The sequence below is a fragment of the Mandrillus leucophaeus genome, unplaced genomic scaffold (assembly GCF_000951045.1).
Source record: "Mandrillus leucophaeus isolate KB7577 unplaced genomic scaffold, Mleu.le_1.0 Scaffold254, whole genome shotgun sequence".
NCBI lineage: Eukaryota > Metazoa > Chordata > Mammalia > Primates > Cercopithecidae > Mandrillus > Mandrillus leucophaeus.
In genome coordinates, this window is record NW_012102632.1 from 3,633,592 (window position 1) to 3,654,645 (window position 21,054).

General features: G+C 51.3%; 1 protein-coding gene across 3 annotated transcripts in view; it reads left to right on the plus strand.

Moving 5' to 3' along the window:
* RASGRF1 (Ras protein-specific guanine nucleotide-releasing factor 1) overlaps positions 1-21,054 on the plus strand; it is a 170,229-nt gene that overhangs the window by 106,084 nt on the left and 43,091 nt on the right. The window contains exons 14-21 of one of the 3 annotated variants that reach the window (XM_011983718.1): positions 2,011-2,049; positions 8,264-8,521; positions 10,489-10,862; positions 12,888-13,013; positions 14,655-14,825; positions 15,716-15,822; positions 16,333-16,445; positions 18,748-18,808. In XM_011983718.1, coding sequence (XP_011839108.1) covers positions 2,011-2,049; positions 8,264-8,521; positions 10,489-10,862; positions 12,888-13,013; positions 14,655-14,825; positions 15,716-15,822; positions 16,333-16,445; positions 18,748-18,808 — 1,249 coding nt within the window. Of the gene's footprint in view, positions 1-2,010; positions 2,050-8,263; positions 8,522-9,019; positions 9,947-10,488; positions 10,863-12,887; positions 13,014-14,654; positions 14,826-15,715; positions 15,823-16,332; positions 16,446-18,747; positions 18,809-21,054 lie in introns of those variants that run through there. The other 2 variants (XM_011983719.1, XM_011983720.1) reach the window with 2 other exon arrangements.

A 21,054-nucleotide genomic window follows, 5' to 3' on the forward strand; every position in this document is an offset into this window, starting at 1 on the left:
ATATATATATATATATATATATACCACAATTTCTTTATCCACTCATTGATTGATGGACATTTGGGTTGGTTCCACATTTTTGCGAATTGTGCTGTTATAAACATGCTTGAGCAAGGATCTTTTTTGTGTAATGACTTCTTTTACTCTGGGCAGATACCCAGTAGTGGGATTGCTAGATCAAATGGTGGTTCCACTTTTTGTTCTTTAAAGAATCTCCACACTGATTTCCATTGTGGCTGTACTAGTTTTCATTCCCACCAGCAGTGGAGAAGTGTTACCTTTTTACCACACCCACGCCAACATCTATTTTTTTTTTTTTCAGTTTTCTATTATGGTGCTTTGGCTTAGTTTTGTTATGGTTCATCTGTTTTGTACATGTGGATTATTTTTGTATTTGGCTCTTTAAAATATAACATTAGGAATGAAACTTTATCTACTCTTTTTTAACAACTATTTTTCTTTTCCTAATTAAAAATTAATACATAGAACATTTCAAAAACCAGAAAAACCAAAACACAGGCTCCAGGACCACTGTGTTTGTTTGAACAATCCCCAGAGACAAGAGGGATTTAGCAGGTGTCCTACTAAATGCAGCTCTCCAAGCCCTGGGTAATGCAGCCCCCCTCACCTGCACCAGGCACAATTATCTTGCAGTCACCTGCGTGCCTAACCCCCTCACCATACCCTCCTTCTGCCCCAACCCTGGAGCCCAGCGGCTCTCTGACCTCAATTCCCATCTCTATGTTCTGAGTCTGCCTTGCTCACCTGGTGCATGCTAGGACTCTGTTCCCACCTGGGCCATGTTGCTGTTGCCAGAACAATCATCTGGGTAACCCAGGCCTCTTTGCTACTTCACATACATGCTCTGGGGAACCGAAGAGTTAATGCATTTAATGCAGAACATGATTTAATGTGTGAAATCCTTTGTTTCCACTCGCCACCAATCTGAAGTCAAGTGTGATGAAGCGAGCCCTTTATGAACCTACTGTGTGCCAGGAGCTAGCCGAGGCAGTTTCAGGTCCACCAGGCTTTTAAGCCTCTGCACAAGTTGATAAGGAATTATTCCCCTCATGACTACATCGCTGAACAGGTGGTGGGGTACAGCAGGAAAGTCTGGCCTCGAAAGCAACAGCCCTGGTCACCAGCCCTAGCTTTGTGTGTGACTATAGACAAGTCGCTTAACCTTTCTGAGCTTGGGTTTCTCACGTTGTAAATGGGGGACATGATAGTACCTACCTACTTCCTAGATCTGTTTCAATAATCCAATAAAACTCACAGCTGGAATTACCATTATATGTTTAGCGAGTACCCACTCAATTACCATTATATGTTTAGCGAGTACCCACTCAATTACCATTATATGTTTAGCGAGTACCCACTCATGCTCTGGAAAGGGTGCACATTGAGACAGCCAAAGGAGCAGATGAACTTTGGGAGGCCGAGGCAGGTGGATGACTTCAGGTCAGGAGTCCAAGACTAGCCTGAGCAACATGGTGAAACCCCATCTCTACTAAAAATACAAAAATTAGTCAGGCCTGGTGGCACATGCCTGTAATCCCAGCTACTCAGAAGGCTGAGATGGGAGAATCACTTGAACGTAGGAGGCAGAGGTGGCATTGAGTCGAGACCTCACCACATGTATATATGTGTATATATTTTATATATATGTATATTACATATCTGTATATATAATATATTATAATAAAACATTAATATAAAATATATATTAACATATAATATATAATTTTATATAAAATTTTATATATATTACATATCTGTATATATAATATATTATAATAAAACATTAATATAAAATATATATTAACATATAATATATAATTTTATATAAAATTTATTAAAATGTTATTTTAATAAAATTAAAATCACCTACGAAAGAAAAAATAACAAAATTTTGAACTATGATAGTGATAAAGTGAATGGAATGTCCAGATTAAAATGACAACTTTAAGGACCCATCTGCTACCAATCTAAAGCCTGGCTCCTTCACAGGAGGACCAGTGAGGGGACTAGGGAAGCAGAAATGAGCAGGTGGGGTCTCTGTCCTCGGGAAATTCATCGTTTAGTGAGAGAGAGACTCATAGAGAGATTATTAGAAAGCAGTGTAGCGCATGCTGCAGAATGGAATCTGTGTAATCCAGGTGAGGTCCAGAGGATGAGTGACAGATCTACCTGGCACAGTTAAGGATGGTTTCTTATGGAACGGGACATCAGAGCTGGCCTCGAAGGATCAGTTGGACTTTGCTAAATGACTGAGGGGGAAGGGCATTCTGGAAAGAGGGCACAGCATGAACATAGGTTCAGAGGCACAAAAGTGCATGGTGTTTGGGGAGAGTGCAGGGTTGGGGAGAGTGATATGTCATGAAGGCAATGACCTTGATGCAGTTGTGGTCTCCAGGTACACTACCAGACAAACTATTCTAGAGGCTTTAGAACAGATTCATAGGCTAAGTTAAAATGCTTCATTTTGGGGCCTAGAGTATTGATTTTTTTTGAGACAGGGTCTCACTCTGTCACCCAGGCTGGAGTGCAGTGGTGTGATCTCGGCTCACTGCAGCCTCAACCTCCTGGGCTCAAGTGTTCCTCCCACCTCAGCCTCCCAAGTAGCTAGGACTACAGGTGTGCACCACCACACCTGGCTAATGGTGTATCAATTACAAACACATAGCAAGACCCCAGGGAAAGGAAATGGGATAGCTGCTGATGGAGCGAAGTTTGAACCAAGGAGCCCATGCGATGGAAAACACTTGGGCCAGTGGCACAGACTTGCCCTCTCCCCGGTGTAGGGGCGAGTGCCTGGCCACAGCTGCAGCCATCAGTTCACCTGGAGAACAGCTACACCTTTCTCTGCATTTCTTGGGCAGGGGACACAGAGGGTCAGAATAGCCATCACCAATAGGTGGCTGACTTAAGACCTAATAAATATTGAATGTCCCATATGCCTCATGAATATTAAGCATAGCATCAATATTTGGCGCCTTGTGGCTATTTAGTGCCTTTGGTCCCTCTGTCCCTTCCTATGTTCAGCATGCAGGTGCTCTCCTTGGTATACTATGTCTAGTGTAAGTCTTCTGTACTTAGCTTCATCTGTCTTCCTTATTTATTTCTCTTACTTTTATGGCCCAATTTGACTTTCTTAAATAATATAGCAATCCATACGACGTAGTGAAAGATGGGGCTGGAGCAGTGGGCAAGGGTCAGATCACAGTAATGTGACAGGCGAGGAGCGGGGCTTTGTTCTGTAGGTGATAGAGACAAACCAGGGGAGTGGCAGGCTCCCCGCTGCTGGCCACTCTGATGGGGAGAGTGGGGAGTGGAGAGCCTAGCTAGAGAAAGGTGTAGGGATGATAGGCGGGGAGTTGGGGGTATTCCTCCCATATGTCTCCCAAAACATGCTGAGTTTCTAGCACAGTTCCCTGCTCTCAGACTGTGAGTCAAGAGCATCCTGATTTTGGGTTTGCAAGACAAAGGCATACACCACACGTGTCCCAAGTACTCCCACTAGCCCCTAACATGATGCATCCAGGCCTTACCACAGCAGCTCTGTGGGTGGATGTAGTGGTCAGGGTCTCAGGTCAGCCACCAGCAACCCAAAAGTGAAAAGTCTCCTTCCACCTGCCAGGCTCCTGGGGCTGAGGCTCTGCCCCAACATGTGACCTCAAGGGCAGGTAGACTCAAGGTGGGGGCACTATCCCTGGGAAAAAAAAGAAAGAGAAAGTCCTTTTCCCTTCAGGCAAGGCCTGTCATTGATGCCTGGGAGACAGGAATACCACTTGGAGCATTCATCAAGAAGTGTTGGAAGATCAGAGAGAAGCAGATCTGAATTTCCAATGAGAAAATGTTCACATTCTAAGGCACTGAATACACTTTCTAGCAGGGATAGCAAGTATCTGGCACTCAAGCCAGTCATCTCCCATCCAAAGCTCCTGGCAGACATTGCTAATGGATCACAGCACTCTCTTGTGTTGAGTCTGAAAGCATAGCCCTGGGCCACTGCCACCAGTCTGCCTACTTTAATGCACCCTCCCATTTTACAGACAGGGAAGCTGAAGTCCAGGATAGTTCTACAGAATATTGGGGATATTGCCGGGTGTGGTGACTCTTGCCTGTAATCCTGGCACTTTGGGAGGCTGAGGCAGGCAGATCAATTGAGGTCAGGAGGTCGAGACCAGCCTGGCCAACACAGTGAAACCCCATCTCTACTAAAAATACAAAAAATTAGACAGTCATTGTGGTGCATGCCTGTAATCCCAGCTACTCAGGAGTCTGAGGCAGGAGAATCGCTTGAGCCCCAGAGGTGGAGGTTGCAATGAGCCGAGATTACACCACTGCCCTCCAACCTGGGCGACAGAGTGAGTGAGACTCTGTCTCAAAAAAACAAAAAAGAGGCCGGGTGCGGTGGCTCACTCTGTAATCCCAGCACTTTAGGTGGCTAAGGTGTGCAGATCACAAGGTCAGGAGTTCCAGACCAGCCTGGGCAACACAGTGAAACCCCGTCTCTACTAAAATACAAAAAATTAGCTGGGTGTGGTGGTGGGCGCCTGTAATCCCAGCTACTCAGGAGGCTGAGGCAGGAAAATCACTTGAACCCAGGAGGCAGAGGTTGCAGTGAGCCAAGGTTGCACCACTGCACTCCAGCCTGGGCGACAGAGCAGGGGTCCATCTCAATTAAAAAAAAAAAAAAAAAAAGAGTATTGGAGTTACCAGAGGCACTGGAACCAACAGTGATTATGAGGTTTAAAACAGAAAAGGGGCTGGGCACGGTGGCTCACGCCTGTAATCCCAGCACTTTGGGAGCCCGAGGCAGGTGGATCACGAGGTCAGAAGATGGAGACCACCCTGGCTAACACATGGTGAAACCCCGTCTCTACTAAAAATACAAAAAAAAAAAAATTAGCCGGGCATGGTGGCGCGCGCCTGTAGTCCTAGCTACTCAGGAGGCTGAGGCGGGAGAATGGCGTGAACCCGGGAGGCAGCAGAGCTTGCAGTGAGGAGAGATGGCGCCACTGCACTCCAGCCTGAGTGACAGAGTGACAGAGAGAGACTCCGTCTTAAAAAAAAAGGAGTAGAGAATGCGGGGGCTTTTCTTCACTTTCTCTTCCCCCTCCAGTAGCAGGAGCCCACAGAAAAGGTGCTAGAAGCAAACCCTTGCCAGAGGGGTCAGATGATCCCTATTTGGATGCCAGGCCTGGGCTGGATGCTTTGGGATCGTGATGTGGGAGTGGCTGTCCTCTCCCTCTGAAACATGCAGCCCAGTGGGAATGACTTGGCTTCATCTGAGAGACAGTTCCTGAACCCCTTCAGCCTCCAGGGCTGGACGTCGCCCTTACTCGATGTTGCTGTCCCAGGCACTTCCTCCAGCCCAGTATTTCTTTCATTAGTGCTTCTTCACAGTTTCTCGCCTTCCTTTTGAGACTTTTAGTGTTGACTAAAGGAAAAATGATCAAGCTTTTAAAGAATTCAGGTTTATTTTCTTTAGAAGCCTTCCTGAGGACTGTCGACGGAGGCCGGCAGCCCGGGAGCCGCCCTTCAGGGAGGTCCTATCAAATCCCAGCACAGTGTTTCAGCCAGCTTAAATGCAGGTGGGGGGTTCAGCACCTGCAGAATCACATCAGACTTGCTGAGAAGAGACATTGAAGCAGAATCACATAAAGGTTTGGGCATGAGAATACATCTGGTTAGAGATGACAGAGGCGTCCTCACTAACCCCATCAGACGTCATCTTATGTTTGGGAAAGGCAAGGACAAGGGTCATTTATCTTGTAGGGAGAATAGAGACTCAGGCAAGAGACCTGGGAGGCCATATGCTCTGGCCTGCTTTGTCCTCAAAGCATCTTTCCAGAGAGCTGCACATCATCACAGAGTCGGGGGCCTTGTGGAGTTATGCCGTCGAGCAGAAATGAGCAGGCGTGGCTTCTCTCGTTTGCTACTTTGTCTCACAGTAGTGAGAGGTCCTCTCTCTGTCCACTCTGTGTTGCTTCCATTTTCTCTCATTTCAACCTCTTTGTCCTTCTCTGATTTCTAGGGCACTTCCACAAATGTGTTTAATAGACTACTCTGATTTTCTGATTGTCCGATCTGCCATTTCCTGAATTCATCCCAGCCTTCAATTCAGCACTCTTGTTTTTCACATCCAGGAAATCCTTCTGACATCGGATTACTCCCTCTTCATGGTTGCTTCTGGAGGTCCCATAGATGCAGTGTATATTTTCCTGAATCTTGGTGGAAACCAAATCAGGAGTTTTCTAAAACGTTTTGTGTCTTGCAGCAAAGCTAACTTAGAAGGCAGCATTTCCTCGGTTTCTTTGGGATGGTCTCTTTTTGAACTGTAGCATCCTTTCAGGCCCTGTGCTTTTCCCATATTGTTCTCATCCTAAAAAGAAATCCCCCCACCCTGCTCATTGAAGGTGCTCAATAAAAGTTGTTTGTTTATTTCAAATCCCAAGAATGCTTCCAAAGAAAAGCATTTAAGAAAGATAGTGTGAAAGGGAGGCTATGTCCATTTGCTCGCTTCCTCTGAGCACTATCTACACTCCTAGGTAGAAGATACCCTCGAAAGAACAGGTGAGCCAGGTGCAGTGGCTCATGCCTGTAATCCCGGCACTTTAGGAGGCCGAGGCAGGTGGATCAAGAGGTCAAGAGTTTGAGACCAGCCTGGCCAACATGGTGAAACCCCGTCTCTACGAAGAATACAAAAATTAGCCAGGCATGGTGGTGCGTGCCTGTAATCCCAGCTACTTGGGAGACTGAGGCAGGAGAATCACTTGAATCGTGGAGGCAGAGGCACTCCAGCCTGGGTGACAGGGCAAGACTCCATTTCCAAAAAAAAAGAAAAGAAAAAACTAGATAGTCTGGGCACAGTGGCTCACACCTGACATCTCAACACTTTGGGAGGCCAAGATGGGAGGATCACTTGAGCCCAGGAATTCAAGACCAGCCTGGGCAACATGGTGAAACCATGTCTCTACCAAAAAATACAAAAATTAGCCAGGCGTAGTGGCATGCACCTGTAATCCCAGCTACTGGGAAGGGTAAGGCAGGAGGATCGCTTGAGCCCAGGAGGGCAAGGCTGCAGTGAGCCATGATTGCACCACCGCACTGCACTCCAGCCTGGGCAAATGAGACCTTGCCTCATTTAAAAAAAAAAAAAAAAAAGAAAACTAGATACAGCCATCAGTATGTAATAAGGACAAACAAAAAATAAAGAAGTAAATAAAAAGAAATGAGCACTATATTTGATTCTAAGATTCTTGGTAGTCAAAACAAAAAGTAAAACATGATGACAAAGACTCACAATGTCCAAAAAAATGAAAACCCACAGTTGCTGAAGAGTCCTGATAGCTCCCGTTGGATGACCAATAAAACACGATTCCAGTGGTTTAACCACCAGAGGGCGCTGTGTGGTACAGCAACCTTCAGGGCCGCTGGTTCCCACTATGCCCTGTAAAGGCTGCCGACCTCAACTCAAGTTCACAAGCAGCTGAAACAAGACCCCTGCAAGTTCACACCCATCTCAGCCCCTTTGTCCTCACATCTTGGCAGCTGCTAGCAGATCCAGATCGAATAGACCACATTTTGTTTTTCCACATATCAGCTGATGGACACCTGGGTGGTTTCCACTTTGGGGCTATTACGAATAATGCTGCTAAGAACATTCATGCACACATTTTTTTTTGAGGCAGAGTCTTGCTGTGTCACCCAGGCTGGAGGGCAGTGTCACAGTCTCAGCTCACTGCAACCTCCATCTCCCGGGTTCAAGCGATTCTTGTGCCTCAGCCTCCTGAGTAACGGGTATCACAGGCATGCGCCACCACACCCAGCTAACTTTTGTATTTTTACCAGACAGGGTTTTGCCATGTTGACCAGGCTGGTCTCGAACTCCTGACCTCAAGTGATCCTCCCACCTCAGCCTCCCAAAGTGCTGGGATTACAGGCGTGAGCCACTGCACCCCATCCATGTACACGTTTGTGTGAACAGAGTTCCTTGTATCTTGTGAACTCAACAACACGTTTTTAAGTTTGTAATATTTCTCCTGTACTTCTAGGGGTTTTATAATGGAGGGTTTTTAGGATATTGGGAAAACGAAGTTGTACCCTCCTTCAATGTCATCCTTCCCAAGCTTGTTCTCTTAATAAGACCGTCCTGGGCTGTCAGTGTGTGGGGGAAGCAGTGATGAATAGGCCTGGTGGGTACCATTCAGATGCCTTTAGACCCACGTCACCTGCATCCTTCCTCCCCTCTCAGGTCTGACGCCTCCTTATATTGTGATGATGTTGACATTCGCTTCAGCAAAACCATGAACTCCTGCAAAGTGCTTCAGATCCGCTACGCCAGCGTGGAGCGGCTGCTGGAGAGGCTGACAGACCTGCGCTTCCTGAGCATCGACTTCCTCAACACCTTCCTGCACTCCTACCGGGTCTTCACCACCGCCGTCGTGGTCCTGGACAAGCTCATTACCATCTACAAGAAGCCCATCAGTGCCATCCCTGCCAGGTGGCTGAGGTGCCCTATCCTTCTATGTCCACAGAGCTTCCAAGTCTTGGAGGAAAACTGAGCATGCACGGGGTCGGGGGGTGACCCGGAAGGTCCCTGGGGGACCAGCAGTAACACGTGCTGGGGAGCTGTGTGACGCTCACCACCACTGCCCCCTCTCCCCTGGAACCAAGCTTCCTTCTGCAGAGAGGTAGGGATAGCCCACCTGTCTGGTGCTACTGCTCGGTCTCAGCTTCTTCCATCTCCACCTGCAGGGATCCTGGGGTGTGGAGGGTGCTCTCACCTCCTAGCCCCACTCCTGGAAGCACAGGGTCCCACCCTCATCAAAGGACAGTGCTTCCTTTGGTGAAAAAAGAGAAAGGAAATGAGGGGAGGGAGGACAGAAGGAGAGAGGGAGAGGGAGAAAGAAAAATAAAGGGAGAGAGGGAGGAAGGAAGAAAGGAAGAGAGAAAGGAATCTTACCCCTGCTCTGCTTGGACCACCTCCTACTCTGAGAAACGATGGAGCCCTTTTTGGCCTAATTGGGGTGAGTCAACATAAGGAATGCAGGCCACCTTAGCCTTGGCTTCCCAAGAGACATGGAGTAATGAAGGACTTGGTCAAGGCTGCCGAGCAGTAGGTCAAGTTCAGGGATTGGTTCAGGCCCCTGATGGGCCTCACTGCTCCAGGAGGAGCCCGTCCAGGAATGGTAGGTGATTATCTTTTCCGAGAGGCCACTTACCCAGATCCCAGTTGTGGACAGCCCATCCCAGCCCTCAGAGGCTCAGAGGCTCTCTGAGTGCCCCAGCCCAAAACACCCTAGGCAAGACATGAGGCCAGAGCCTCAGCTCTAGGGCTGCCTGGAGCAGAGCTCCTGAATCACACTGGCTCCCCAGGGCTCCCCAGGAACCTCACCATTCGTCCCCCAACCCACACCTCTGCTGCCAGAGCAATGCAACGACCCAGAATACACCCATTCCCTCTTCTGTTCCCTCCTCCTGCCCCCACCTCAGGACTCACTGGGGCAGGGCACATCTTGCCTCTCTGCCCTGAACTTCTGAAACTTCAATGATCCGCTTCCCAGGGCTCTGAGAAAGCAGAAGAAAACATCCTATGCAGGATGGATTTACCCCCTAAAAGTCACTGAGATCATTCCCAGGGGCCCAGCAGCAGTGCCCTACAGAACAGAGAGGCTGATTCAGAGACTGCTCTCAGCCCTGTGGCCTTGGCTGAGTCCCTTAACCTCTCTGAGCCTCAGTTTCCTGCCTATGACATTCCTACAGTTATCCTGTAGACTAAAAGTGCCTACGTTCTGAGGCAACAGTGAGGGTTAAGAGAGAAATCCTGTCCTGTGCGCAACGTGGAGCAGACAGCCTTGATGAAACAAGCTATGGTTGTTCTGGATGTGTAACCTGTTTCCAGCCTGGCCTGAGGTGGGACCCTGTCATGAAGATAGCAGGGGACACTTTCAGCTTCCCATCCCCCTAAGTTTGCATATAGGGCCACTCAAGCCTCATGGCAGCTGGAAAGGACCCTGAGTTTAGAGTAGGAGGCATCAGATGAGTCATTTCCTGTCTCTGAGCCTCAGCTTCCTCATTCCACAAACCACGCCTGAGGACCTCTCTAAAGATGAGGCCAGAGCGTGTAGGCGGGAGCAGGCCCTGTGTGGGACGGAGGGGGGTTTTACACAGCCTGCAGGTCAGGGGACCCTTAGCACTTCAGGTCAGATGCTGCAGCTGCTGCCCTGAGGGGGTGGGGGGCGGAGCATAGAAGCCCCATATCCTCTGACCAAACCATCCAAAGCAGGACCCTTGGCCCCAGGCCATTTAATCACATTGTCCCTGCTCAGAAGATCAGCTCAGGCTTGGGTTTCAGGGATCATGAGAATGATGGAGCCATTGCTGCCACTCTGAACCCCGCTGGAGACGGCCCCCAGGCCTAGGAGGGCAGGCAGGCCTACGCTGTCATTTTCACCCCCACCCCCGCCCTCCCAACAGGTCGCTGGAGCTTCTGTTTGCCAGTGGCCAGAACAACAAGCTTCTGTACGGTGACCCCCCCAAGTCCCCGCGTGCCACCCGCAAGTTCTCCTCGCCACCACCTCTGTCCATCACCAAGACATCTTCGCCAAGCCGCCGGCGGAAGCTCTCCCTGAACATCCCCATTATCACCGGCGGCAAGGCCCTGGACCTGGCCGCCCTCAGCTGCAACTCCAATGGCTACACCAGCATGTACTCGGCCATGTCGCCCTTCAGCAAGGCCACACTGGACACCAGCAAGCTCTATGTGTCCAGCAGCTTCACCAACAAGATTCCAGATGAGGGCGATACGACCCCTGAGAAGCCCGAAGACCCTTCGGTGCTCAGCAAGCAGAGTGAGTGGCCATGCTGTCGGAGCTGCCCCCCAGCCTCCCAGCCCCACTGAGGCTCAGCCTGGCCCAGCAAGGCCTCGGGGCTGCTCTTCCTGCTCCCATGGGGAAGGAAGGGAGAGGCTGGGGGTCCCACCAGGCAGACTGTGGAGGCAGCACAGAGTCTGGGCGGTGCAGAGAGGTAGCCGTATGTGGGAGCCTAGGCTGCGGCGGGAGGCAGGCAGAAATTCCCAGGGCATCACCACACTTTAGATGAGTGTCAGTTCCCATCATGAGCAATTTAGGCATCCCTCTGCCCTGACCACAGCATCCTGTGGCATCCCTGTGTTTGTCCATGTCTGCAGAGGACGGGGCCTGGGCCAGGACCATTCAGGGCCCGGGAGAGAGGACGTCGTCAGCAGCTCCTGCCCCCTGGGATTCAGTCTGGCTGAGGACTCAGATCAGACACTGAAGTGTGGACACCTGATATGAATGGCGTGTGATAGGGGGATGCTCGAGGGACACAGAGGTTGGGGTGGGAACACCATTGGGGGTGTCATAGAAGGCTTCCTGGAAGAACTGTTCGATCTTGATTTTTACCAAGAGGAAAGAACATTCTAGACCATGGGAACAGGATGGGAATGACTGAGGAGCAAGAAAAGAAAGGCCTTGTGTGTTTCGGGGACAGCTGAACGCCAGGCAGACCTGAAATGCTGGGTGTGAGACAGAGGCTGGAGATAATTCCAGGACAGGCTGGAGCCTCCCTACTCTCACGGTTTTTCCTGACCGTTCTAAAAGTGTCAGGCCTGATTCTGTTTTAGATCTGATCAGGCCACATCTTGGGTGCCACCAGCGTTGTCTTGGTTAGCACATGAGAGCATGTGCACACACCCACGTGCAAACCAGGGCTGGTCAGATGCCCCAGGCTTTGAGGAGAAGGCCTTTGAAAAGGGAAGGATTTCTCTCCTCTCAGCTGTCAAGAGGGAAGGCAGAGGGCACCCCTAGCAGAGGGCACAGCTGGGGTGAGATGAATCCTCCACCATGCTCCTTACCAAGTAACATTCACTGTGGCACATGCAGTTAATGGGTGATGCGTGCAACTGAAAGTCAGTAACCAAGGAAATGGCCTACCAGAAATTTTATAATTTCACATTCTGAAATGTAACGCAAGGCAGTCCTGAGAAATTATCTTGTACCAGGCTTCTTGATTGGTGATCCAGGAGCCCATGAACCTAATTGTGTGCCAAACTGTGTGTGTGTGTGTGTGTGTGTGTATGTGTATATGTGTATTTGTGTATGTATAAATATGTGTGTGCATGTGTGTGTGCATGTGGACATTATTGTCTAAAGAGAAGACCTGTGGCTTTTTTGGGGTTCTCAAGGTCAGATGCAACTACATCCACTCTCTATGTGGGAAAACTGAGGCCCAGAGTAGTTAAGAGTTTCTGACCAAGACGTCACTGTGCCAGACCTACGCTTTTAATATAATTCATCAGCTTCCCCAGGGTGTGTGGACCATGAGTGTCCCAAGATTAGGAAGCCTCTATAATTAATTGTCCGAGACAGGACATTTTTTAAGAGTGACCAGGGGCATGGGGCAATAGGTAAAAAGCAGAGGAAAACTGGAGCAGTTGGTGACCTTAACTAAGAAGCTTCGCCAAAAAAAAAAAAGAGGCCATCACCTGGAACTTGTTAGAAATGCAGACCCTCAGGCCCCACCTGAGACCCCTGATCTTGTCAGAATTTGCATTCTGACAAGATCCCCCGGTGTGTCTGGTAAGGTTGGAGAAGCCCTGGCAGAGCAAAAGCCATCTTGGAGATTGACAGTGCTCATTAGCAAGAGAAAGGTTCTGATAAGATCTGTGGGAAACAAAGCTGTTAAACTAAACAAAGCTGTTAAACTAAACAAAGCTGTTAAACTTTCTTCAGCAGCTGTATCGCAAGCTTACTCTGTTTTGCCTCAGTAAATTATAGACATAATTTTAAAACCAGATATTTAAATTTTAAAATTAAAATTGAGAAAAGTAAAATGATTTATTTCTTTTCTCCCAGGCTCAGAAGTCTCCGTGAGAGAGGAGTCAGATACTGATCAAAACCAGAGTGATGATGGTGATGCTGAAACATCACCAACTAAATCTCCAACAACACCCAAATCAGTCAAAAGCAAAAATTCTTCAGGTACAATGCACCAATTCAAAACCACAAATAGATTTCCGGTTTGGGAGAGGGCAGCAGGTCGAGTCGAGTCCAGGCAAGTGGGTGTCATCCCTTATGCTTTATGAGTGGCTCCTAAGAGCAGTCACTTTTCTGATGTTTCATGACCCACCCGCCCCGCCCCGGGGGAAGGGGCTGTGGGCACTGGAACATTGGCTGGGTAGATCCTGCTCTTCAACTCAACCAAGTCACTCTCCCAACTTCAAACAAGACTGCCTTGAGCCCACCCAGCACAGGTGGGCAGGGAAGCTCAGCATCTAGGGCTCATGCATGGAAGATCCTGATTCAGAAGGTGCGTCCTGAACTGCGTGTCAGGCTCTGCGCAGGCCCCTTTCATCATCTTGACAACCTTGCAGAAAGGCCAGGTTTTTCAAATGAGGGGAAAGACGCCAAGAGGCGGTGACATTGCTCACCCGCAGTCTCAGACTCCTGATCCTGAAGGGTCCTTGAGAAGCAGTCTTGGTCTCTGGTTTTCATAAAGCCCTTTTCCCTATACAAGGGGGCTGTGAGATACCCAATGGTGAGAGAAAGCTCCCAGGGGACCCACCTCCCAGGCAGCCCCTCCTCACACAGCTTTCTCCAATGCCCCTGCTCTCACATGCAAAGGGCAGCCTGCAGCCTGAACTCCCCACTATCCAGGCCTTCAAAAGAAACCCAATAGGTAACAGGGTCATCGAACTTGAGAGAGAAACTGCCCAAACGCACTGCAGCCCTGCCACAGCTGCTCAGACACACAGAACAGAGCTTAGGAGAGCCAAATTTCAGAAATAAGCTGTGAGTCCTTAAAATAAATCATCTGTGCCTCACAGCATAAATACTGCTATTTTGTCTTAGTCTGGATTGCTTTCCAGAGACAAGATGAAACCAAAGGTTTCAGGAGTAGGCTTCTCCTGTCATTACTACTAAAAATTATTATTGTTATTACTAATAGCAATGATATTCCATAGCATTTATATAGCTTTTCACCTAATACAAAGTACTTTCATCTATGTTATCGCCTTTAATCTTTATATCCGCCTTTTGAAGCTTTATCCCTGTTATTCAAAGGAGATTGCTGAAACCCAGAGAGGTTAAATAACTTACCCAAGGTCACACAGCTAGTAGGGAATAAGGGAGAATTTCAACTTAGGTGACTGGACTCCAGGAGCCATCCTCTCTCCATCCCACTGTGCCCACGAGCCCATCAGTATGAATTGTTATGGATGTCAGACATTGAACAGGTTATGTGTTTATCCCAAGTAGACTGAGAGAGTAAGAAAACTCATGACGCTGCCCTCAGGCAGGCCCGTGCCCAGCTGGACCTGAGAAGTGAAGGGGTTGAGAGCTGCAGAAAGATGGAAGGGGTGACTGGAGACCTTCTTCAGAAGCAGGAGGGTGCTCCCCATCCTGGGGCAGCCCTAAGGGTGTTGTGGTGTGACTCTCCCCAGAGATTCTAACACAGAGAGACCCACACACACAAACCAGCACCACCCGACATGCCCTCGTACCCTGAAGACACAGCCTGCTGGCTCTTGACGCTGGTCTAGCCTCGGGACCCCTGGTTTTCTAACAGCCTGAGGAGTTGGGACTGGGGACAGCTGAGGGTTGGTTCCCTCCTCTCTGCAGAGTTCCCGCTCTTTTCCTATAACAACGGAGTCGTCATGACCTCCTGTCGCGAACTGGACAATAACCGCAGTGCCTTGTCGGCTGCCTCCGCCTTTGCCATAGCAACCGCGGGGGCCAACGAGGGCACCCCAAACAAGGAGAAGTACCGGAGGATGTCCTTAGCCAGTGCAGGTATGTGGGGTGGTCTCCGCTCACAGGGTCGTCCCCACGGTCAACCCCAGTGGCAGGTGATAACCGGCATGGTCCTGGGGACTTGTTCTGCTGTGGGTGTTTAAGGTGTGCTGCTGAAGGCACAAGTGGGTCCTGTTAAATTGCTTCAACTGATTTCACTCACTCACTGGACACGAAGCTTCCTGAATCATTATTTTGACTTGGGCACCGCCTTCCACTTATGGAGGTGTGGGGTCACAATCCCCACCTCTCTGCACTTGTTGGGGCTCTGCACACACCCAGGGCCTGAACCCCACATCTAGAGCCAGGGCCACTGCACATCTAGGGCACAGGCTGCCCTGCACCCTCCTCTTCCAGCGCCCAACTGAATGCCATCCATCCCACCCCCAAACTTCCACCCTGCAGGCATTTGCTAGTGCTGACCCTCCTGCCTGGAGGCCCCTTCCTTCCCACCCGTCGCCCTTTGCTACTTGGCCAACTTCTACTCAACATAAAGCCCATTGCACATGGGAACCTCTGTTCCCCCATGCTCCACCTCCCACTTCTGCAGCCTTGGTCCTGCAGCAGAGACTGGAATAGGGGCCCCCGTGAGTTCTGGTCCCTGGGGATGGCCTGCATGGCTCTGTCTTTGGAGGCTGCCTGAACCTTCCAGCAGCTCTTGAAAGATGGAGAGGTCTAGAAGAGGCTGGGCATGCATGGACCACGTCCACTGAGAAGCCATGACATCTGTGCTATTGGTCAGACACTTGTTGTTAAATATGTTATTATCCCTCTGCCCATGACCCTCTCAGCCCAGCTCAGCCAGATCCAAAAGGCAAATCCAGGCTAGTGTCAAGCTCTGTTTCTTGTCCTCACCTGTCCTCTCTCCCCTCTGCCATGCATGCTGCCAGGGTTTCCCCCAGACCAGAGGAATGGAGACAAGGAGTTTGTGATCCGCAGAGCAGCCACCAATCGTGTCTTGAACGTGCTCCGCCACTGGGTGTCCAAGCACTCTCAGGTGGGTGGGAGCCCTCCCTGGGCAGGCTGCTGGGGACCACCAGGCAATGGCCCCAGGAACCAGCTGCCTTCCAAAAGCAACTGCGGGCAGAGTGAGCTGATGGCTGGCAGTGGGGCAGCAGGAGGGAGGGAGATCAAGTGTGCCACCCTGATGTTCCCAGAGGACTGCTCAGATTCCCTAGGAGGGAACCAAGGACAAGGAAGGGACAATGGGCCTCTGTCTATCCACCCTGCCTGTAGCAGGGGTACAGGTAGGTTTGTGCCTCCCTGGCCCAGGGGTGCAGCCAGCTAAAGGATGGGCTTTGGTCTGGCCCCAGTGCTTTTATCTAAGATTCTCTAGGCCTGGAGAGCCTCTCATGCCCTGCCAGGAAGCCAGCAGAAAGGAAATGAGGCAGGTCAGCCTGTCCTGGGCAGAATAGAAACTGGAGCTCCCTCCTCTGGCCTGGGCCCAGACCACTTCAGGGCAGCTCAAAAACAGTAACCAGAGCCACCCATCACGCCTTCCCGGCAGGACTTTGAAACCAATGATGAGCTCAAATGCAAGGTGATCGGCTTCCTGGAAGAAGTCATGCACGACCCGGAGCTCCTGACCCAGGAGCGGAAGGCTGCAGCCAACATCATCAGGTAAAGGCAGTACCTGGTTCCTGGCTCAGGACTGCCTGCTGGGACAGGAGCCCTGCCTTCTGCCTCTATGTGGGCTGGTCAGAGGCCAGGGAGGTGAAGAGCGCCCTTGTCAAGGATAGCCCCAAGTAGGAGTGCTGGGGTAGAGGTGAGCTCTTGGGGACAGGCTCGAGCCTGGGTAGTCCATTTGTCCTTCCTTCCTCTCTCCCCACCCTGTGCCAGACCTTGATCTCTTCGAAGCAAGAACCCAGCACACTTCTGCATGTGTGTCCACAGCTGCTACCCCCTGTCTAGCCTGTGCCATCCAATATGGTAGGCGCTAGCTACACAAGGCTATTTAACTCTTTTTTTTTTTTTTTTTTTTTTTTTGCGCTCTTGTCACCCAGGCTGGAATGCAGTGGCGCGATCTTGGCTCACTGCAACCTCCACCTCCCAGGTTCAAGCAATTCTCCTGCCTCAGCCTCCCCAGTAGCTGGGATTATAGGCACCTGTCATCACGCCCAGCTAATTTTATTATTATTATTTTTAGTAGAGACGGGGTTTTACCATGTTGGCCAGGCTGGTCTCGATCTCCCGACCTCAGGCAATCCGCCCGCCTCGGCCTCCCAAAGTGCTGGGATTACAGGCATGAGTCACCATGCCCAGCCTTGGCTATTTAAATCTTAATGAAAGTTAAATAAAATTTAAAGTTCAGCTCCTCAGTGACATGAGCCCAGCAGCCTCAGCTTCACCCCTGACATGTGGCTAGCAGCCCCTACATTGGACAGTACAGGGTGTAGATCGCTGCCATCACTGCAGAGATTTATTAAACAGTGCTGGCAAGGCCTGATTTGTAGGTGCTCAGGGAGTGCCTGTTGAATTGAATTCAGTTAAGTTGTTTATCCTCAAACCCGTGCTTGTCCTTTCCTGGCGGAGGTCAGGGTCAGGCAGCCCCATGTCTGAGCTGGCTCAGCCAGTGACTTATGTGAACTGGGCAAGGCCCCTCTCTGAGCCTCATCCATAAAATGGGTGAATAACACCCACTTCAAGGCTGGGGTGAGATCACAGGTGTCACTTCTACAAGCTGTTCAGTGGGTGGCGGGCACCTACCGACTCAGCCTGTCTGCTCCCAGCCCAGCCCAGGTGTGAGGGCTTGGGCCCTGGCCTTTCCTCCTCACCTCTTGCCTGGCCCCAGCTTCCCCAGACTTTCCACCAAGTCCTGCCTGTGACCAGAGTGCCCAGTCTTCCTCCCTAGCCAGGCCGTTGAGGCCCCATGCTGGGGCCCATTCTTCCCTCAGGCTCACAGTCCTAAAGTCTCTTTCAGACCTCCCCATCTTCAGTACAGAGGCCAGAGTGTGTGCACACATACACACACACACACACGCATGCACGCGCGTGCATGCACACAACCACCGCTCACATCCTCCCAGGAGGCCTTAGGAGTGTGTGGAGCCCCCCACCGAGCATATTGATCAAAGCCACCCTCGGAGGGGAGCCTGTTCCCTGGTGCGATGAAAGAGCAAGCTCTGGAGTTGGCTGCCCTGGTTGGGAGCATGGGCCCACCGTGCTCCAACTGCGGGACCCCAGGTGAGGCAGTTCCCTGAGGGGCCATTTCCTCAGCTGTAAGATATACACGACAATGCCTTCTGCCAGGCTGATCCAGAGAGCCACTCCCTGCAGCTCCGGCAGGCCTGCAGACCTGACTGTCCCCATGCAGCCCAGACCTGGTTCTCCAGTGTCCGCAGCCTCCGTTGGCAATCACCAGCTGTGACTCTGAGCCCATCACCATGAGCGTGAGGCACTTTGGCCTGACTTTGAGGCTCCACCCTCATTCCCCACCATGGGTATCACTCTCCTCTGCAATCCCAACTCCATCCTTGCAGTCCTTCCTCTGGGCCTGTGGCTGCCATACTGCCTCCCTGCTCCCTGTGCTTCCTTCCTCTCATGCATCCCGTCATCCATGTGCTCGCAGGAGCGCCTGCTGAATGTCCAGTCCTATGCTGGCACCAGAGCTATGGGGCTGAATCAGACACAGTCCCTCCCTCAAGGGCTCCCTACCTGAGGTGGCAGAAAGGCCATTCCCACCCAATCAGATGCAGGAAGCCCAGGGGCTGAGAGGGCCCCAGAAGGGGACCTCCCACAGCCAGGAGGGTCAGAACCATCAGGAAGAAGAGAGTGAAGGACAAAGAGGAAAGGGTGCTCCTGGCAATGGGGATGGCGAGGACAGAGGGGCGTTAAGAGCAGAGGCCATGTGGGGCTGCCCGAGCTGGGGAGGGGCTGCAGAGGAGTGAAGTGGGGCTCACTATGCCTTCTCGTTCCTGCCTAGGACTCTGACCCAGGAGGACCCAGGTGACAACCAGATCACGCTGGAGGAGATCACGCAGATGGTGAGCCGGGCCCACCCTCTTGCTTTCCAAGGCTTTCCTCCCCGTCCTCCTACCGAGGACCCCTGACCCAGCACAGGCATCACCCGTATTCATTTTCTGTGGCTGTTGTGAAAAAATACCACAAACTGGGTGGCTTAAAAAAACAGGAATGGGCTGAGCACAGTGGCTCACACCTGTAATCCTGGCACTTTGGGAGGCTGAGGTGGGCAGATCACCTGAGGTCAGGAGGTGGAGACCAGCCTGGCCAACATGGTGAAACCCCATTAATACTAAAAATACAAAAATTAGCCAGGTGTGGTGGCAGGTGCCTGTAACCCCAGCTACTCAGGAGACTGAGGCGGGAGAATCGCTTAAACCCAGGAGGCGGAGGTTGCAGTGAGCCGAGATCACCCACTGCACACTCCAGCCTAGGGAACAGAGGGAGACTCTGTCTCATTAAAAAAAAAAAAAATTATTCTCTTGTAGTTCTGGAGTCTGAAATTAAGATGTGAGAGGGAGGCCAGGCGCGGTGGCTCATACCTGTAATCCTAGCACTTCGGGAGGCCGAGGTGGGCAGATCACTTAAGGTCAGGAGTTCAAGATCAGCCTGGGCAACATGGTGAAACCCCATCTCTACCAAAAATACAAAAAATTACCCAGGCATGGTGGCGCATACCTGTGATCCCAGCTACTTGGGAGGTTGAAGTGGGAAGACTGCTTGAGCGTAGAAGGCAGAGGTTGCAGTGAACTGAGATCGAGCCACTGCACTCCAGCCTGGGTGACAGAGTGAGACCCCCATTTTAAAAAAAAAAAAAAAAAAAGGTGTTGGAAGGGTCATGCTCCCTCTGAAGGCTCAAGGGGAGGCCCTAGTGGCAGTGTAAGAGCTGGTCTTCATCCCAGGTCTGGCTGACTCCAGAGTGACAACTCTCCCTCATTCCATCTACCACACTGCCTCATCCTCAGAAGTCGGGCTGCAGCTCACCACCTGCCCAGAAATGATGGGACCCCAGAGAGAGAGCTGTGCTTACCACAAACAAAGCCAAGCTCATCGTGGCATTCCACAAGGAGTAAGGGAATGATGGTCTTGTGCACTTTCAGTGTCCTGCTACAGCCCACTTTTTTCCAAGTCAGTGCTATGCACCCCAGAATACCATCACAAGCCACCCCAGAGCCCTTGGCCTCTGCATCACAGTAGCCAGGGATGCTCAAGACAGACTCACTCTGACCACACCACCCCCACCAGAGGCAGAGATTGCGCCATGCTGGCTCAGCCCCTTGCTGGCTGAGTGACCTTCAGTCTGTTGGAAGTAGCCCGCGTGAGGACTTGGGACTCTAGGCTCTGGGCCCCTGCTGCCCCTACTCCTCCCATGTTGTCCTCCTGGTTCCTGGAAGTGGTGAGGGCACCTATGAAGCTGTAAGCACTCTGCCCACACTCTGCCCCCAGAGCAGCGCTGCAGGGCTGGGCCCCCAGGAACCCACACGTGCTCCTTAGGCAGGGAGGTTGACGGTGCCCAGACCCTACTTCCTCCAGACTGACCCTTTGGGGCCAGAATGCTGGGTAAACCCCAGGACAGAAGTGCTCCTCTTGGCAGCTGAAGGGAAGCTGACTGCACTCTGCTCCTGTTTCCCAGAAGAGGCCCACCTGGAATGTTTACCCCTCAAGAGCATGAGGGCCCCTTGTTCCTTCGTGAACAGCCTGAGGTTCTTCCAGAACAAATAGCCGCTGAGCTGCCCGCTCTTGTCCCCAGAGCGCGTGTGGGGCAGATCTGGGTTGAGAGGACCCCGCGGCCTCACTAGAGACAGCGAGGATTTTCAAAAGCCTATAAAAGGTGGAGGAAGTTGTCAGTTTTGACCTCTGCTTCCAGGGTCACCCTCTTTCCCAGGCCACCCCAGGGAAAGGAGCCAACTACCCTACCTTGGCCAGAATGCCTCTTCTGGCCACTGGTTCTGGTGCAGGCCTCTGGGCCCCACAGTGCCTGGGCCTCTGGGCCATAAGCCACCCAGCTCCTTGAGCTTACCCTTGGCCCTGTCAGTTCAGCCCAACCCCAGGGCACCAGATGGGAAGGTACCCTCATATGGGAAGGTGGCTGGGCTGCCCACCTGTATTCACTCAGCTGCTTCAGAAGCTGAAGGTCCCCTCCCTGTGAGCACACAGGGGATCCCCTGCCTGGGTCCTCTCACTACAACCTGGCATCCCAGTGGCCCTGCCACTCTCCTCTCCACATCCCCAAAGGCTTCATGTCCTCCAACATCCATACTCCTGCACC